Here is a 14,307-nt window from a genome sequence, read left to right as displayed (position 1 = left end):
CCGAGGCCTGGCATGTCCCCTGACCCCTGGGCTATGTCCCCTGGCCCCTGGATTATGTCCCCCGACCCCGGGGTTGTGACCCCTGATCCATGGTCTGTGACCCCTGACCACCGTTTATGTCTCCACAGCATCAAGATGGTCCTCATGTGGACGAGTGGTGACACCTTCAAGACGGCCTACTTCCTGCTGAACGGCGCGCCCCTGCAGTTCTCAGTGTGCGGGCTGCTGCAGGTGCTGGTGGACCTGGCCATCCTGGGGCAGGCCTATGTGTTCACCCGCCGCCCTCTAAAGCCGGCCGCCCACGCGGCGCACCCCGCCAGCGCCAAGGCCCTCTGAGGCAGCTGGGAGGGTGAGGATGCAGGACCACGGGCCGTGGGCTCCGGCCCGGCCACCTGTCCTCCCCGAGTGGGGCAGGTGGGTGCTGCGGCCCCAAGACAGGGTCCCACCCATTGGGATCTTGCTCAGCTTCTGTGGCTCTCGGGGGGTGATGGGGGCCTGGGTGCCGACACTGTGCTCTGTTATCCAGGACTTGTGTGAGCAGGTTTTCCCCCCAGGCTGGGCGCCTGCTGTTCTCAAGGTGACAGAAAAGCAGGCCTCTCCCACTTTGGCTCAAAATACTGCTGGCTGGAGCCTGGGTCATGTTCACATACCAGGAGGAGGCCACCCTGGGCCCTGCAGGACCGAGGACCTCAGGAAACCTCCACATCTCAGCCCCCGTGGCCTTGACATGGCTGATGGGGCTGAGGGGGCCTGCAGCTGGGCTGGGGAGCCCCAAGATGGGCGAGACGGGGGCAGGAGTGACAAACGGCAGCAGGAGAGCCCAGGTCCCAGCCCACGGAGCCCGCAGCCTCAGACTGGCTGGGGGTGACTCACGGCAGGGTCGGGTCCGGGACACGGTGGGATGAGGTACCAAAGCATCACAGGGCTCTGGTTGTGAAACCCTAGGTAGGTACCTTTCCAGGGCCCCCAGTGGCCTTGCTGCTCTGCTGGCCCCTCCTGGGCAGGCTGCTGTGGACCCACCGTCTCCAGCCAGGCTCCGGCCAGTGTGAGTCCCGGGGTGTTAGGAGCGGGGCCTGGGTTCTCTGTGGGTGCTGGGGCATGGCAGGTGCAGCAGCCCCCGGGGCTGCCTGGGAAGGGCGAGGGCCCGGGCCTGGGGCCGGGCAGACCCACTGCCCATCCCCACAGAGGGCTACCGCACAGTCATCCCTTTCCTCTGGGAATCGTGTGCTTGCAGATACGGCCTTATGTGTCTGTCTTCCAGGCCTGGAGATGCCTGCGGGTCAGGGCAGGGGACAGCAAGGCAGGTGTCCCCCATGCTGTGCAGGGCATCCCTGCCGCCCGCCTCTTCCTGTGCAGCCCTCCGCATCCGCTGTGCCTGGTGGTGGTGGTGGGGCTGCCGGTCTGACATTGGTCCCCTTCGGTTTACACGAGCATCTCAGCCGTGCCCAGCGGCCCTGCTCCAACTCCGGGCCCTGCAGGGCAAGTGTTTAGATGCTTCCACACGGCTCCCGCAGGCGCTCTCCCTTCCCCCAGGCAGAGGGGTGGCTCTGTAATGTCCACGGTCCTGGGGCTGGTGCCAAAGCTGCAGCATCTGCCGTGGCCAGTGGAAGGCGTGCGGAGCCGTTTCCTCCTCCTGAGTTTTCCTCAAAAACTCCTGAATGTTTGAGGATTCTGCTTAGTTCTCTGGCCTGCAAGATGCTTTGAAAACGTTTATTTTTTAAAAATGAAAGGAGATGTCTGTAGCAGTCATTGCCTCCAAATTAAAACATTACCAGTTGCAGGGGTGACCTACATGCCTTGTGTGGGAGCACTGGTGATTCTGTCCGGGTAGCTTTAATGCAATAAACTGCTCGCGGATCCAGTGTGGCCTTGTGAGTGGAGTCGGAGTGGGGGGTCCAGGGCAGAGTAAAGGACCGGTCTCATCCTCGTTCACCTCAGGGGACCCCAGGGAAAGGCTGAGCCAGCGTCTCCTCCTTGGGGGACAGTTCTGGCCCCTGTGAGACCGGGGCTGCTCCCTCAGGCCCCCGGGGACAGTGACCGCCCTGTGCCAGCAGGGCCAGGCGGGGGGAGGTGGTGGCGCCCTGGTCTCTGCCAGTTCACACAGTTCCCTTAACAACGGGATGCCTCAAAAGGTTGCGGAGTGTCTCCTTTAAAGGCCAAAAGAAGTGTTTCAAGGAAAACCGGTAATTCTGTATAGCAAGTAGGGTTGGATCCCTTTGTACCGAGCAGTTTTTTTTTTCCACGGAGAGTATGTATGCTGAGAGCAAGACCAAAAAAATCAACAAAAGTCGAAATACAAGGAAGTGATATATTTTAAGTTTTTTCAGTGAGTCACCCCAGCCTGTAGCGCTGGCCTCGGAGAGTCTGAGTGAGCTGATCAAAGGTGGTGACATCCGGTGTGGCCGCCCCAGGCAGCAGGGAGCCTCGGTGTGGACCCTGGAGCCCATGTACTGAATCACACAGGACAGGGGTCCTGCTCTGGGGGTAGATTCTGTTTTCCTTCTGATAATGTGTTAATTGAAAATAACTATTTTAATTAAAAAATTAATGCCGTAGAAGTTCAACTACTAAAAAAACAAAAACATACATGAAGCTGCCTTCTGGGGACTTCACTAACGAGCCAAGAAACGGCACTGAACAGCCTCCTGTGTCCTCTGAGGAGCGAGCCCTGGAGCCGCCCGGCAGACACAGCAGAGGGAGCTGCTTCACAGGCCCAGCTGCTGCGCGGCCAGGAGAGCTCGGAACCCCGCGCTCGGGGCGCAGCCACGCACCGGGGAAAGGGCGGACGGTTTTAACAGCCCCACGAGAAGTGGGGCTTCTCGTGAAACAAATACATGAAGGTCACTTTTTCCCGCAAACCCTACATGTCCTGTTTATTTTTATACCTCTTCCTCTCAACACGGACAGCAGTTCGGAAATGGGAACAAAATGGTGCTGCTGCTCCAGCTCCTGGGGTGCGCGAGAAAGTTCCTCTCATCCACTTGAGCTTCTGAAAGCTCTGAGCAGACCAAGAGCTGCAAACGGTGCCGGCACCCTGCCCACAGCTCTCGAGCCGCCCTCGCCACCCCAGCCCTGGTATCCAGCTGGCCAAGAAGAAACTGTATGTGGGGGGGGACGCATTCTCCCCGAAGATAAGGGGTGCAGGAATTGGGGCTATTTTGGAAGCAAATATGGGGGTTTCCGACCCTCATCATTGACAGTGGAGCGTGTTTGGCCCTGGAGCTGCCCCGTTCAGTCTGAGTAGCACACGCGGGTCAGATGGGGGTGGGGGAGGGGGCCCCAAGGGAGGATGCACAGCCTGTGCAGAAAGCAGCCCCGAGGGGAAGGGGAGTGTTGGCTGGTTCCTGGAATGTCACAGACACAAGTCACCCCCTTAAACGCTTTACAGATGTTCTGGGGTCACCCAGAGAGATCGGGTGGGGACCAGGATCCCGCATCTTGGGGCTGTGGAGCCAGAGGGTTCTTCGGGATCACTCTGGTTTTACCGGTGGGGAAACTCAGGTGCACAGGAGTGTGCCTGGCCCACTCAGCCTACCCACTGGTTTGGTGGCCAGAGCAATCAAAACCCGGTGCCCCCGCGTCAGCGAGCCGTGAGTCGGTGGGAACTGACCATCCCTCTCTGCACAGCACTAGGGGGGCTGAGACGGCTGCATTCGCAGACTCAGTCTCCTGTCCTCCCTCCTGCCGTGCTTTTGAGCGTTTTCAGCAGGTGGCCAGGGAGGCAGCGATGGCAACACCACGTCTTGCAGGAGGCGCAGAGCTGTTCCACAGCGGTGTCTCCAGCCTGGGTTTCCTTGGCGTGCATGAGGGAGCAGGCCGGCGGGGACCTGGCCAGTTCCCGGCCCCCAACCCAGATGGGCAACCGAGGCCACAGCAAGTGGAGCCTGCCAGAGCGCAGACAGAGGGACCGTGGGGTGGGGGGGGTCGGGGTGGCGGTGGGGAGATGGAACAGACAAGCCAGCGGCTGGCGCTCTGCCCGCGTGGTGGGCAGTGGGTGTACTCCGCCCCTCCCCACACACCCGCGGTTCCCAGTAGGACGGCCGACGGGCACCCCATCCCGTGACCCGAGGTGGCCTCTGGTCTGGCAGGGCGCCTGGGTGCCCTCAGAGCCACTGCAGCGAGGGGGGGGAGGACAAAGGACGGCTGCCTTGGGTCACTCCACCGATGACCGAACCCTTGGAGGGTTCGGTTCCTCCCCGCCCCGCAGGAGGCAGCGGTTTCTTCCCAGACCAGCAGCTGTGCTGGTGCGAAGCGATATGTCAGCACCGGGTTCCTCTGGCTCCAGAGCAGCAGCTCAATCACCCAGGGCGGGGCCGGGGCGCCCGAGGGGAGGGCGGGGCCGGCTGACGTGCAGGCCTTCAGATTGGCCAGGCGTGTCCAGGGGCGAACAGGTGAGGACGGATCCCGGAAGATCCCCACGGAGCTCGTGCCAGGGAAGGGAGGTCAGAGGTCAGGGCTGGGACACCCCTCCCCGAAGGAACTGGGGTGCTGTGAGCATCAGTGTCACACCTCTGTCCCTATCGCTTGGCAGCGACGTGGGCTTCTGCAGATGTGATGGGGAGACGCCCTCTGACGGGCATGGCCCACTGTGGGTGACACGGCGGGCGCAGGAAGGGGCTGTGCCCTCTCCCAGCCCCACTGCGCCCCACCAGTGACGAGCAGGGGAAGGTCAAGGTGAGGCCTGGGGACGAGTGTGGCCCTCTGGCATCTGCTGCAGGCTTGGAGCTTCTGGGATTGTTGAATTTACTTTTGGCTGGCCATCATGGAGTCCAAAATCCAGAGACAAAAGGAAAGCGGAGAACAGGCTGGTGACGCTCCTTGGAGTTCAACTCTTTACTCAAAGCACAGGGTGGCTGTGACCCCCGATTCAGGCCGGGGTCAGCCCCGGGCCGAGTTCTGGGCTGTGCGGGGCGAGCAACATGCACGGCAAAGGGAGTCGGGCCCCCAAAGTCGTCCCTGTCCCTCCGTGCGCAGCGGGAGGTGAGAATGCGGTTCTGGTCCTGGAGCTCCGGGGGAGCAGCCTCTTCGCCGGTGCCGCGTCCCCTCCGGGTCAGGGCGGCCCCGCGGATGCCCACAGCCCGGCCATGGAGTCCCCGGCCGGGCCGGCACCGTCGGGGCCCTGCGAGCCGTCGTCCTCCGCGGCAGAGGCGCAGGCAGAGGCGGAGTGCGTGCTGTCCTCGCGCAGGGCGGGCTCGGGGCTGGCGGCGCGCTGCTGCTGCTGCTTGAGCTCTGAGTAGGAGCGCGAGAAGGTGTGGAAGATGGAGGTGACCGGGAAGGCCATGAGCAGGATGCCGCTGAGGATGCTGCTCAGCGCCACCACCTGCCCGGGGAGGCTGCGCGGCACCATGTCGCCGTAGCCCACGGTGGTCATGGAGATGACGGCCCACCAGTAGCTGGCCGGCACGCTGGAGAAGTCGCGGCGCGCGCCCAGCTCGCGCTCGGCCAGGTGCACGAGGGGCGCAAAGAGGGCCATGGCCACACAGAGGAAGAGCAGGAGCAGCCCGAACTCGCGCGCGCAGCGGCGCACGGTCAGGCCGAGCGAGCGCAGACCCAGCGAGTGGCGCGCCAGGCGCATCACGTAGAGCACGCGCAGCGCGCGCAACAGCCGCAGCGCCAGCCCCGCGCGCTCCAGCAGCTTGTTGCCGCCCGCGCCCGGCTGCGCCGCCAGGCCCACGAGCAGCGACACGTAGAAGGGCAGGATGGCCAGGATGTCGATGATGTTGAGCGGTGTCCGCAGGAAGGCGCACTTGCTCTCGGCCTGCAGCGAGCGCAGCAGGAACTCGAAGGAGAACCAGGCCACGCACACCGTCTCCAGCACGAACAGGCCGCGGCACTTGGGGGAGCACTCGCCCTGGGTGGGGGGAGACGGGGACACGTGTTGGGGGCAGGGGGGCCCGTCCCTCCCGGGCTGCCCGTCCTCCTGACGCCCACCCGTGCACATGTGCCACTGCAAGGGCAAGGGTTGCAAACCAAAAAAGCCCAATTCCTGTAAAAAAAAAAAAAACAAAAAACCAACAACACAAAAATTGACTGGGAGCTTGGCTTCCCACAGGAGAGCAATCAGAGCTCAGCTGACCAGCTCCCCAGCAAAACCAGAGAAAATCGTTAAAAAACAACCATTTAAAGCCTCTGGAAACACTCCTAAGGACAAGAGAAAATGAAAAATGTATTCAAGAAAATCTGTGGAAATTGGTTTAAAAAGGAGAGTCTTTGGTATTTGAACCGAGACTCCCCCGGCGTCCCAGCTCAGCGGGGAGGGGGCTCCAGTCCAGAGGCTGCAGCCACGAACACGGGGCTCCCTGTCCCCGTGGGCTGAGTCCCCGGGGAGTGTGGCTGGGAAAAGGGGCACCTACTCGCATACAGCCCCCACTCCTGCAGTGGAATGGAGGCTGTACCTTGAGAACGCCGGGACCCCCTGAGCCCTCGCCCCAGCTTGTGAGGGTGGTTCCATGGCAGGAGAGACGACAGAGAGGACCTCGGCCCGCTGGCTCCCCGTCTCTCTGCAGGGCACTCAGCTCAGAGAATGGGAGTCACCAAGGAAGGAGCTTGCCACTGCCCCACCCCCAGGCCCAGAGCCCTGGCACAGAGGTGTTGTGTAGGGGAGACGCAGACTGTAAGAGAGATGCCCCTGATCACCTCCCAGAGGAACTGACTTCATTTGCAACAGAAAGTGGTGAAGTTCAAACCCAAGGGTGCTCTCAGGAGTGGTAGAGGCTGCAGGGAAGGGACACAAGAGGACGTTTGGGGACCTAATGCAGACCCAGCCCAGGCTGCGGGGCGGCCAGTCTGCAGGAGAGAATGGGGTACACGGAGGAGTCCTCCTGGGCTCAGAACAAATAGCAGCACTGACCTCAGAACCTCTTCCATCCTAAGAGCCACAATGTGGCTGGATTGGTTTCTAGAGGAATTTATGCCCAAGGGCCGTTGAAAACAATAGAGCAATCAGCCAGCAATTAGAGGACTTTCAAAGTTCGGTCCAGGAAAGAGACCCAAGTGCTACCAAAACCAGTGTCCTCCCAGGGTGACTGGGCCTCTGAGAGGAGCAGCGCCAAGGGCTGAACACCTGTGCGTGTGCGTGTGTGTGTGTGTGTGTGGCAGGGGGCAGGGCAGGAACAGACTTCACTAAAATAATCCAACCAATCACTAAACAAGCAAATGACAGTAACGTGCCCTGAACTGGGGGGCAGGGGAAGGCAATATCCAGTGTTCCTAAATTGTATTGTCTAAAATGTCTAGTTTTCAATAAAAAATTATAGGACAGGCAAAGAAACAGTGAAGTATGACCCATACATCAGAAAGGAAATCAGGCAACAAAAACTGCCTATGAGAGGGACGCAACGTCAGATTTAACAAAAAGTTTCAAAATTGCCATTATAAATACATTCACAGAACTAAGGAGAACTTGATTAAAGAAATAGTGGAGGGCTTCCCTGGTGGCGCAGTGGTTGAGAGTATGCCTGCCAATGCAGGGGACACGGGTTCATGCCCCGGTCCGGGAGGATCCCACATGCCGCAGAGCAGCTGGGCCCGTGAGCCATGGCCACTGAGCCTGCGCATCCGGAGCCTGTGCTCCGCAACGGGAGAGGCCACAACAGTGAGAGGCCCGCGTACCGCACACACACACACACACACACACAAAAGTAGTGGAAGGTATGATGACCATCCGTTGCATCAGATGGAGAACGTCAATAAAGAAACATTTAAAAAGAACCAAGTGGAAATTTTGAAGTTGAAAAGTACAATAACAAAAAATTCACTGTAGGAGCTCAGCAGTGGATGTGAACTGTCAGAGAAAAAGGGTTTGGTGAACTTGAAGATCAGTTGGTGACGATTACGCAGGCTGAGAACAGAGGGACGCAAGGATCGTGCTGGAACCAAGGAATCCAGGTACCAGCAGGAGGGGGAGAGGAGAGGAGGAGAAGAGTGTTTGAGAAACCGTGGCTGAAAACTTCCAAATCTATTGAAAAACAAGGACCTTACACACCCAGGAAGCTCCCTGAGCTCCAGCAGGGAAAAGACATCACAGGAAAAATGCTGACCTCCAAAGACAAGGAGGAAAGCTTGGAAGCAGCAGAGACAGCGATAGGTCACCTGAGAGCTCACTCTGGTGAGATTACGCCTACGTCTCAGCAGAAAGCAGTGGGCAATGTGTTCAAAGTGCTCCGAAGACACCCGAGAATCCTACATCCAGCAACGCTGTCATTAAAAAATGGGGTGACATAAAGACTTGCCCAGATAAACAAAACTGAGAGCTGCCTTACAAAAACTCTAAAGGAAGGTCTTCAGGCTGAAAACCAGTGATCTCAGAGTCTTCTTAGATGTGATACCAAAAGCAGGAGCAAACAAGGTAAAACAGATGAATTAAACTTAATTAAATTTAAAACGTAATCGCTTCAAAGGACACTGTCATGGCCTGAACTGCTCCTCTTCAAAATCCTTCTGTTCAAGCCCTGACTGTTAGTACCTCAGAAGGTGACTTTCTGGAGACGAGGTCTTTAAAGACAATCCGCAGAACGGGAGGGTATGTTTACAAATCACATACGATAGGGACTTGTATCTAGAATATAGAAAGAATTCCTGCAACTCAACCATAAAAAAGACAACCCAATTTAAAAAATGGGCAAGGGATCTGAATAGATCTTTCTCTAAAGAAGATACACAAGTGGCCAAGAAGCGCATGAAACGGGGCTGAACACCATTAATCATCAGGGAACTGCAGATCAAACCCACTCGAAGGTCCCACTTCACACCCACCAGCATGGCCAGAATGAAAGAGCAAACAACAAGGCGCGGCTCCCCCCGGGCGTGAGGGGACCCGGGGCCTGGCACTGCCCCCACCTGGCTCACGTCCCTCTGAGTCCCCGCCCAGCAAGAAGTGGTGAGCTTCCATCGCCACGCAGACTGGAGGTGAGGACCCGCCCGGTGGTCCCAACAGGGAGCAGGTCGTGGTTCAGAAGACATGTGCAGCGCTGGCCTCGGTGCCCTGAGGACGCAGAGGTGAGCAGGACCCCGCAGGGCTGCTCCCCAAGCCGGACACCAACTTGTCAACGGGGAAGCTGGGGCGCCCCGACTCCCGCAGACCTCTCCGATTTGCACTTTCTGAGCCAGCCGCCCAGTGCCCAGGGCGATTTACGTGTATCGAGCGGAGCCTGGCGTTCTCACTAATGAGCTGTCTGAGCCCAGCGCCTTGGCCTCTGCATCAGTCGCCCTCCTGGTCGTGTGCCTGGAAAAACCGGCCATGTGCTTACTTCCCCGCATGGCCCCGGACACGAGGGTGGGCCCCGGGGAAGGTCACAGCTTTAGGATAAACCCCTGAATGTCACTGGGTAGGTCCATCCTCAAACAGAGGTGATGGCGGCTCCAGCTGGATGAAGGGCTCCCACCCCATCTGGGTCTCGGACCCACTCCGTGGGGCGCACAGGTGGAAAAGCCGAGTCCGCTCCCGAGCAGCTGGGGTGGGGGGGCGCTCCAAGCCCCGAGGGTGAGCCTGGGGCACACCCTTGTCAGGCTCTGAGAGGTTACAGCACCTCCCAGGTGGCGCTGATGCCCTGGGCCTCTGACGCCCTGGCACGGGCCCAGGACGGGAGCCAGCAGGGGCGTCCCGCTGGGCCTGGGGCCTTAGGACACAGCAGCTCCAGGAAAACTGGATTTAGGCAGGAAGACACAGCTGGGGCCACGCGGACTGACAGGTTGGAAACCCTGGGTGGGGGAAGGGGACCCTCTGGCCGGTGAGCGGGAGGGGAGGCTGGAGCCCCGGGTCGTACCTACCTCACCTGCTCAGGACTCTGATGACCTCAGCCCAAGGGGTGCTTGGGGGTCCCGTGACCCACCGCCCCAGGAGCACCCCCGACGATGCCCCATCGTCCGGGCCGACCTTGGGCTCCGGGTCCCCCATCATCCCTGGGCCAAGTGCAGCCGCTGGCCCCCCTTCAGGTGGGCTGCGGCCACGTGTGCTGGTGGGGGGAGGGACAAAGGCCCCGGTCCGCCCGCCACCCCCGTGCTGGAGGAGCGACCCCAGTGCACCGGCCTGGAGCCAGACCCGTGCCACCCGGAGGGTCCGGGAAGAGGCACACTGCAAGCGGCTCCGCTCGCCCCCTTAAGGACCAGCCAGGAGGCTCACTGGAGGCAGCTATTTCTGGACCTTGTAGTCCCGAAAATGACAGTGATTCATCACAGTTTGACACATCTGGCCTCTTTGTCCAAAACTGGGTCAGCGGTAAATCTATGTTCCGCTGGTTCACCCACTTCTGAAGGCCCCACTGCCTGCACTTTCACTGACGCCGGTAATTAGGCCGTGGCTGCCCCGCACCGGCTGCTGTGCGCCGGCCGCGGGGCGATGCCGCCCCTGCCCGAGCCGAGGGGACCTTCCACACCCCGCCTGCCCGGCTCGAGGCTGGGGCCCCGTCGTCTGCTCTGTGTGCCCTCTGCTGCCCCGGGGGCTGACAATCGGGGCCGTACGGGGCGTCTGCTGACGGCTGCCGCCCCCCCAGCTGTCGGGGCGGGAGGGGAGGGCTCGGGTCTCGGGGGCTTGGGGGGGACACGGAGACTCCGGAGCGGTCATTTCCGGAGGGAGAGAAGGTGGGCCCTACACCCTGGGACGGTCGCGGGCGGTGGGGGACCTCTGTGTCTGGTCTCAGTGGGTGGGACCGTCTCACCTCCACACCACCCTTCGCGTCCTCCGGGGGTGTTCCCGTGAGAACTGCAGGGCCACCTCTGACCCCAGGAAGACGGCCTGGAATGTGCCAGAGCCACTCAAATGGACCAGCGACCCCCAGAGCCCAGGAAAAGGGCTCCCCATTCAGAATCACAAGCACCTTTTGGCTCCGCAGAGGAAACACAGGAGCAGCGAAGGGAATCCCAGGACCCAGAGCCCCTTTCTCTGGCTGGGCCGCTACCACACTGGAGCCCTGACCCCCTCTCGGCCCCTCCACCTCCGGCCACCCGTGGGTGCGGGGAGCTGAGGACGCAGCATCTGCCGTAAGGAACCCCTGGGCTCCGCAGGCTGGACCACGCGCGACCATCACAGGCCCGCCACTCACCGGGACCAGGTGCAGGGGGTTCTCACTGGGGGTGCAAGAGCCAGGCTGGGGGTGGGAGGCAGGGTCCCCCACAGGCAAGGGGGTTCCTGAGGAGGGGGGGAGAAGGGACAGGGAGGTGCGGGTGGCCCGGGACTGGCCTCGGCAGCTGCGGAGCCCTGGGGTGGCCTGGTCGTCCTCTAGGGCAGGAGGCCAGAAGCACAGCTGTGGGGCTGAGGTGGCAGCTGGATGAGGGTGGGCAGGGCCCCCAGCACTGGAGGCGGGGCCTTCTCCCCAGGCTGCAGCTCCCCCCGCACAGCCTGCACTGGTGCCCCTCGTGGGCTCCGCCAGGGCTCTCGTGAGGCACCGCCACCTCCCCCAGGGCCCTGGGTCCTGTCTGGTCCCACGGGAGACTTCCCTTCCGGGGAAAGGCCGCAGGACACCGCGCCCCCTCCCCCGGGACGGGATCTCGGCACCAGCCTGAGAGTCTGTGCGTGATGCTCCGGCAGGCGCTGCCCTGGGCACTGGGCCCCTCCCCCTCCTTCAGTTTGTTGTGCTTCTGGAAGAGGCACTGGGCATCCTTCAATTACTTGTGGCTCAAGAACCAAAGGCCAGCTGCCCCCAAGGAAGCAGCTATGTCACCGCGGCGTCGAGTCTGAGCGGACCACAGACGTGGACGCAGGGCAGCGGGCTGTGTGGCCACACTGTCCATGTCCCTGCACATCCAGAAATCTCGAGGCCACACATCAGATTCCGTGCCAGACTGCAAACCTTACGTGGACGCTATTAGCCACTGTCACCGAAAAACCAACCGAACGGAACTTCTAGTGTCCCTCCAGGGCTGTGGCAGCCTCTGGCTGGTGGACAAGAACATTTTCAGGTTTATCAGAAATTGCTGAGCTGTTCCCCTCAGGAGCTCCGTAATTCACCCGCTTCCCCACCAGGCCAGGGTCACGGGGGCCACTGCCCCAGGCCAAGGATCGAGAGGGGCCCAGAACACCGGGCAGAGTATGAATCGGTACGAACGTCTCACAGATACGTCTGAAAAGCCTTCACAGGGTGCGTACCCTTCGACCTGGAAAGCCCGGTTCTCAGGGACCGCCAGACACGTGCCCGCGGGCTTTCCTGGACGGACACGCACTCCGGTGCGGCCAGGGGCGGAGCCGCGGAGCCACCGCTGCCAACCCCGAGGCCCCCGCGCCGCCTCTTTACAGCCAGGCCGTCCCCACACCCCAACCTGGCAACCACGGATCCCTCTGCCTTTTCCAGAACGCCTCATAAACGGACTGACACGGCGTGTAGACTTTTGAGTCTGCTTTTCCCACGTCGTGTCCTGAGACTCATGCTGCTTTGCTCTCTATTGCCGGCGGCTTGCTGCACGGATGTGCCGGTTACCCCTGCACCCGTGGGTGTGCATGGCGCTGCTTTCCAGTCTGGGGCTGATGCAAGCAGCTGGGGGGCTTTCGTGGAGACACACTTCCGTTTCTCTTGGATAAATACATAGGGGGGGTGCTGACCCCGTGTAACTGCACTCAATCATTCTACAAGCTTTTTTGTGGATTTCTTGGGAATTTTTTGTGTGTTCATAGTTTTATTGCTTCCTTTCCCATCGTATACTTGTCTTTCTTTTTCTTGCTTCATTGCACAGGGTAGGACTTCTAGAACGATGCTGACTAAATAGGCTTTATTCCCAATGGCAGGGAGAAAGCACTGTCATTTATCTTTCATCATTACATATGTCATCAGCTGTAGGTTTTTTTAAATAGGTGTTCTCCAGCAGGTTAAAGAAATTCCCTCTATTTCTAGAATTGAATGTTTTTGTTTTAATTGTGAATGGATACTGAATTTTGTCAAACACTTTCTCCACGTCTATTGAGATGACCAGACGGTTTTTCTTCTTTGCTGTGTTAATATTGTGAATTACATTGATTGATTTTCAAAAGTTGAACCAGGCTTGCTTTCCTGAAAAATTCCACTTAGTCATGATGTGTTCCCCTTTGTATACATTGCCGTACTTGATTTATTAGCATTTTGTTGGAGTTTTGCATCTATGTTCATGGGAGACACTGGTCTGTGTTTTTTTTTTTCTTTCCTGTGGTGTCTTTGTCTGGTTTGGTGCCAGGATAATACTGGAAGGGTTCTATTTTCTGGAAGAGCTTGTGCAGAACTGGTATCATTTCTTCCTTAAACTTTTGGTAGAATTCACCAGTGAAACCATCTGGGACTGGAGTTTTCTTTTTGGAAGGTTTTAAACGATGAATTAAATTTCTGTCATCAGCAAGGTTATCTACTCGTTCTTGAATGAGTTTTGGTGACTGAACATGTTTTTAATATTTTTGTTTTATGAAACAAAAAATATAGACTTATAAAGGAAAAAACAGTATTCCTACCACGACTCATCTCCCAGGGGCAACAGTTTTCAGTTATTCCTTCTGATAGTTACTTCCATACTTTTAAATAATGTGCTTACCTGACTATTTATTGATGTATTAACTGTATACATTTCTATGACTTTGTGTAGCTGAGGATTCGGTTCTCTGACACCATCCCCACCACATCCATGATCCCTTTCCTCTAGAAACAGTGGTGTCACATGCTTTGAGGTAAAATCTGTAGCTACTAAGATAAGGTGGAGACGCTTCACTGCTGAGCCAGGTTGGGCTACGCTGTAAAATGTTTTGTTTTTTTCCTCAAGTTTTATGGCCCTGTTCTAAAGTTGCTTAGCTTGCTGTAAATCATGGTATTTTCTCCACATTGAAAACACACCAGACGGTTCTGTTTCCTTTCCAAGGCCTGCCTCCCCTTGCAGGGGCCTCTGCCCTCTTGCTGTGCACTGCGGTCCGCAGCGGCTCTCAGCTCCTCTCTGTTTGGGGCTCTCCGTCCACCTTGATACAAGGTGTCTCCTCTTCAGTTTACTCCATTTTTCTGCCCAAGCGCGTCCTCTGGCACCCCCCTGAGAGGAGGTACCCGGCGGCTACATCTTTGAGCCTTTGCATGTCTGGAGAGTCCTTACTCTACCTCCATGCTTGACTGCTCTGGCCCGATGTAGGCGATGGGCAGGAAGTCCATTTCCACTCGGAAGTCTGAAGGGGCTGCCCCATGATGTCCAAGCTTTCAGTGCTGCTGGTGAAGCTTAACACTGACACGGAGAAGTGCTTACATCTCAGTCAATGCATTTCCAACCAAAGGGACCGTGTAGCTGGCAGAGGTCGGAACCCGAACATGGCCAGCTGGGCCTCCCGAGCCTGCCACCCTGAGGCCGCCCAGAGTTCCTCCTCGAGGTCATCTGAGG

General features: G+C 58.8%; 2 protein-coding genes across 5 annotated transcripts in view; one reads left to right on the top strand and one right to left on the bottom strand.

The window, feature by feature from the left end:
- Positions 1 to 1,862, top strand: part of SLC66A2 (solute carrier family 66 member 2) — a 48,785-nt gene extending 46,923 nt beyond the window's left edge. For 2 of the 3 annotated variants that reach the window (XM_081252468.1, XM_081252467.1), the window contains one exon: positions 129 to 1,862. In XM_081252468.1, the coding sequence (XP_081108594.1) occupies positions 129 to 336 (208 nt within the window). In that variant the 3' untranslated portion in view covers positions 337 to 1,862. The remainder of the gene's footprint in view (positions 1 to 128) is intronic. The other variant, XM_081252469.1, reaches the window with a different exon arrangement.
- A 2,271-nt stretch (positions 1,863 to 4,133) lies between these two features.
- The window catches only part of KCNG2 (potassium voltage-gated channel modifier subfamily G member 2), a 75,415-nt gene continuing 65,241 nt past the window's right edge, over positions 4,134 to 14,307 (bottom strand). For both annotated transcript variants that reach the window (XM_081252252.1, XM_081252253.1), the window contains one exon: positions 4,134 to 5,851. In XM_081252252.1, the coding sequence (XP_081108378.1) occupies positions 5,051 to 5,851 (801 nt within the window). In that variant the 3' untranslated portion in view covers positions 4,134 to 5,050. The remainder of the gene's footprint in view (positions 5,852 to 14,307) is intronic.

Source organism: Mesoplodon bidens (assembly GCF_964165515.1).
Source record: "Mesoplodon bidens genome assembly, chromosome: 13".
Taxonomy (NCBI): domain Eukaryota; kingdom Metazoa; phylum Chordata; class Mammalia; order Artiodactyla; family Ziphiidae; genus Mesoplodon; species Mesoplodon bidens.
Note: the sequence above shows the minus strand (reverse complement) of the source record. Positions and strands in the feature narration are given on the sequence as shown.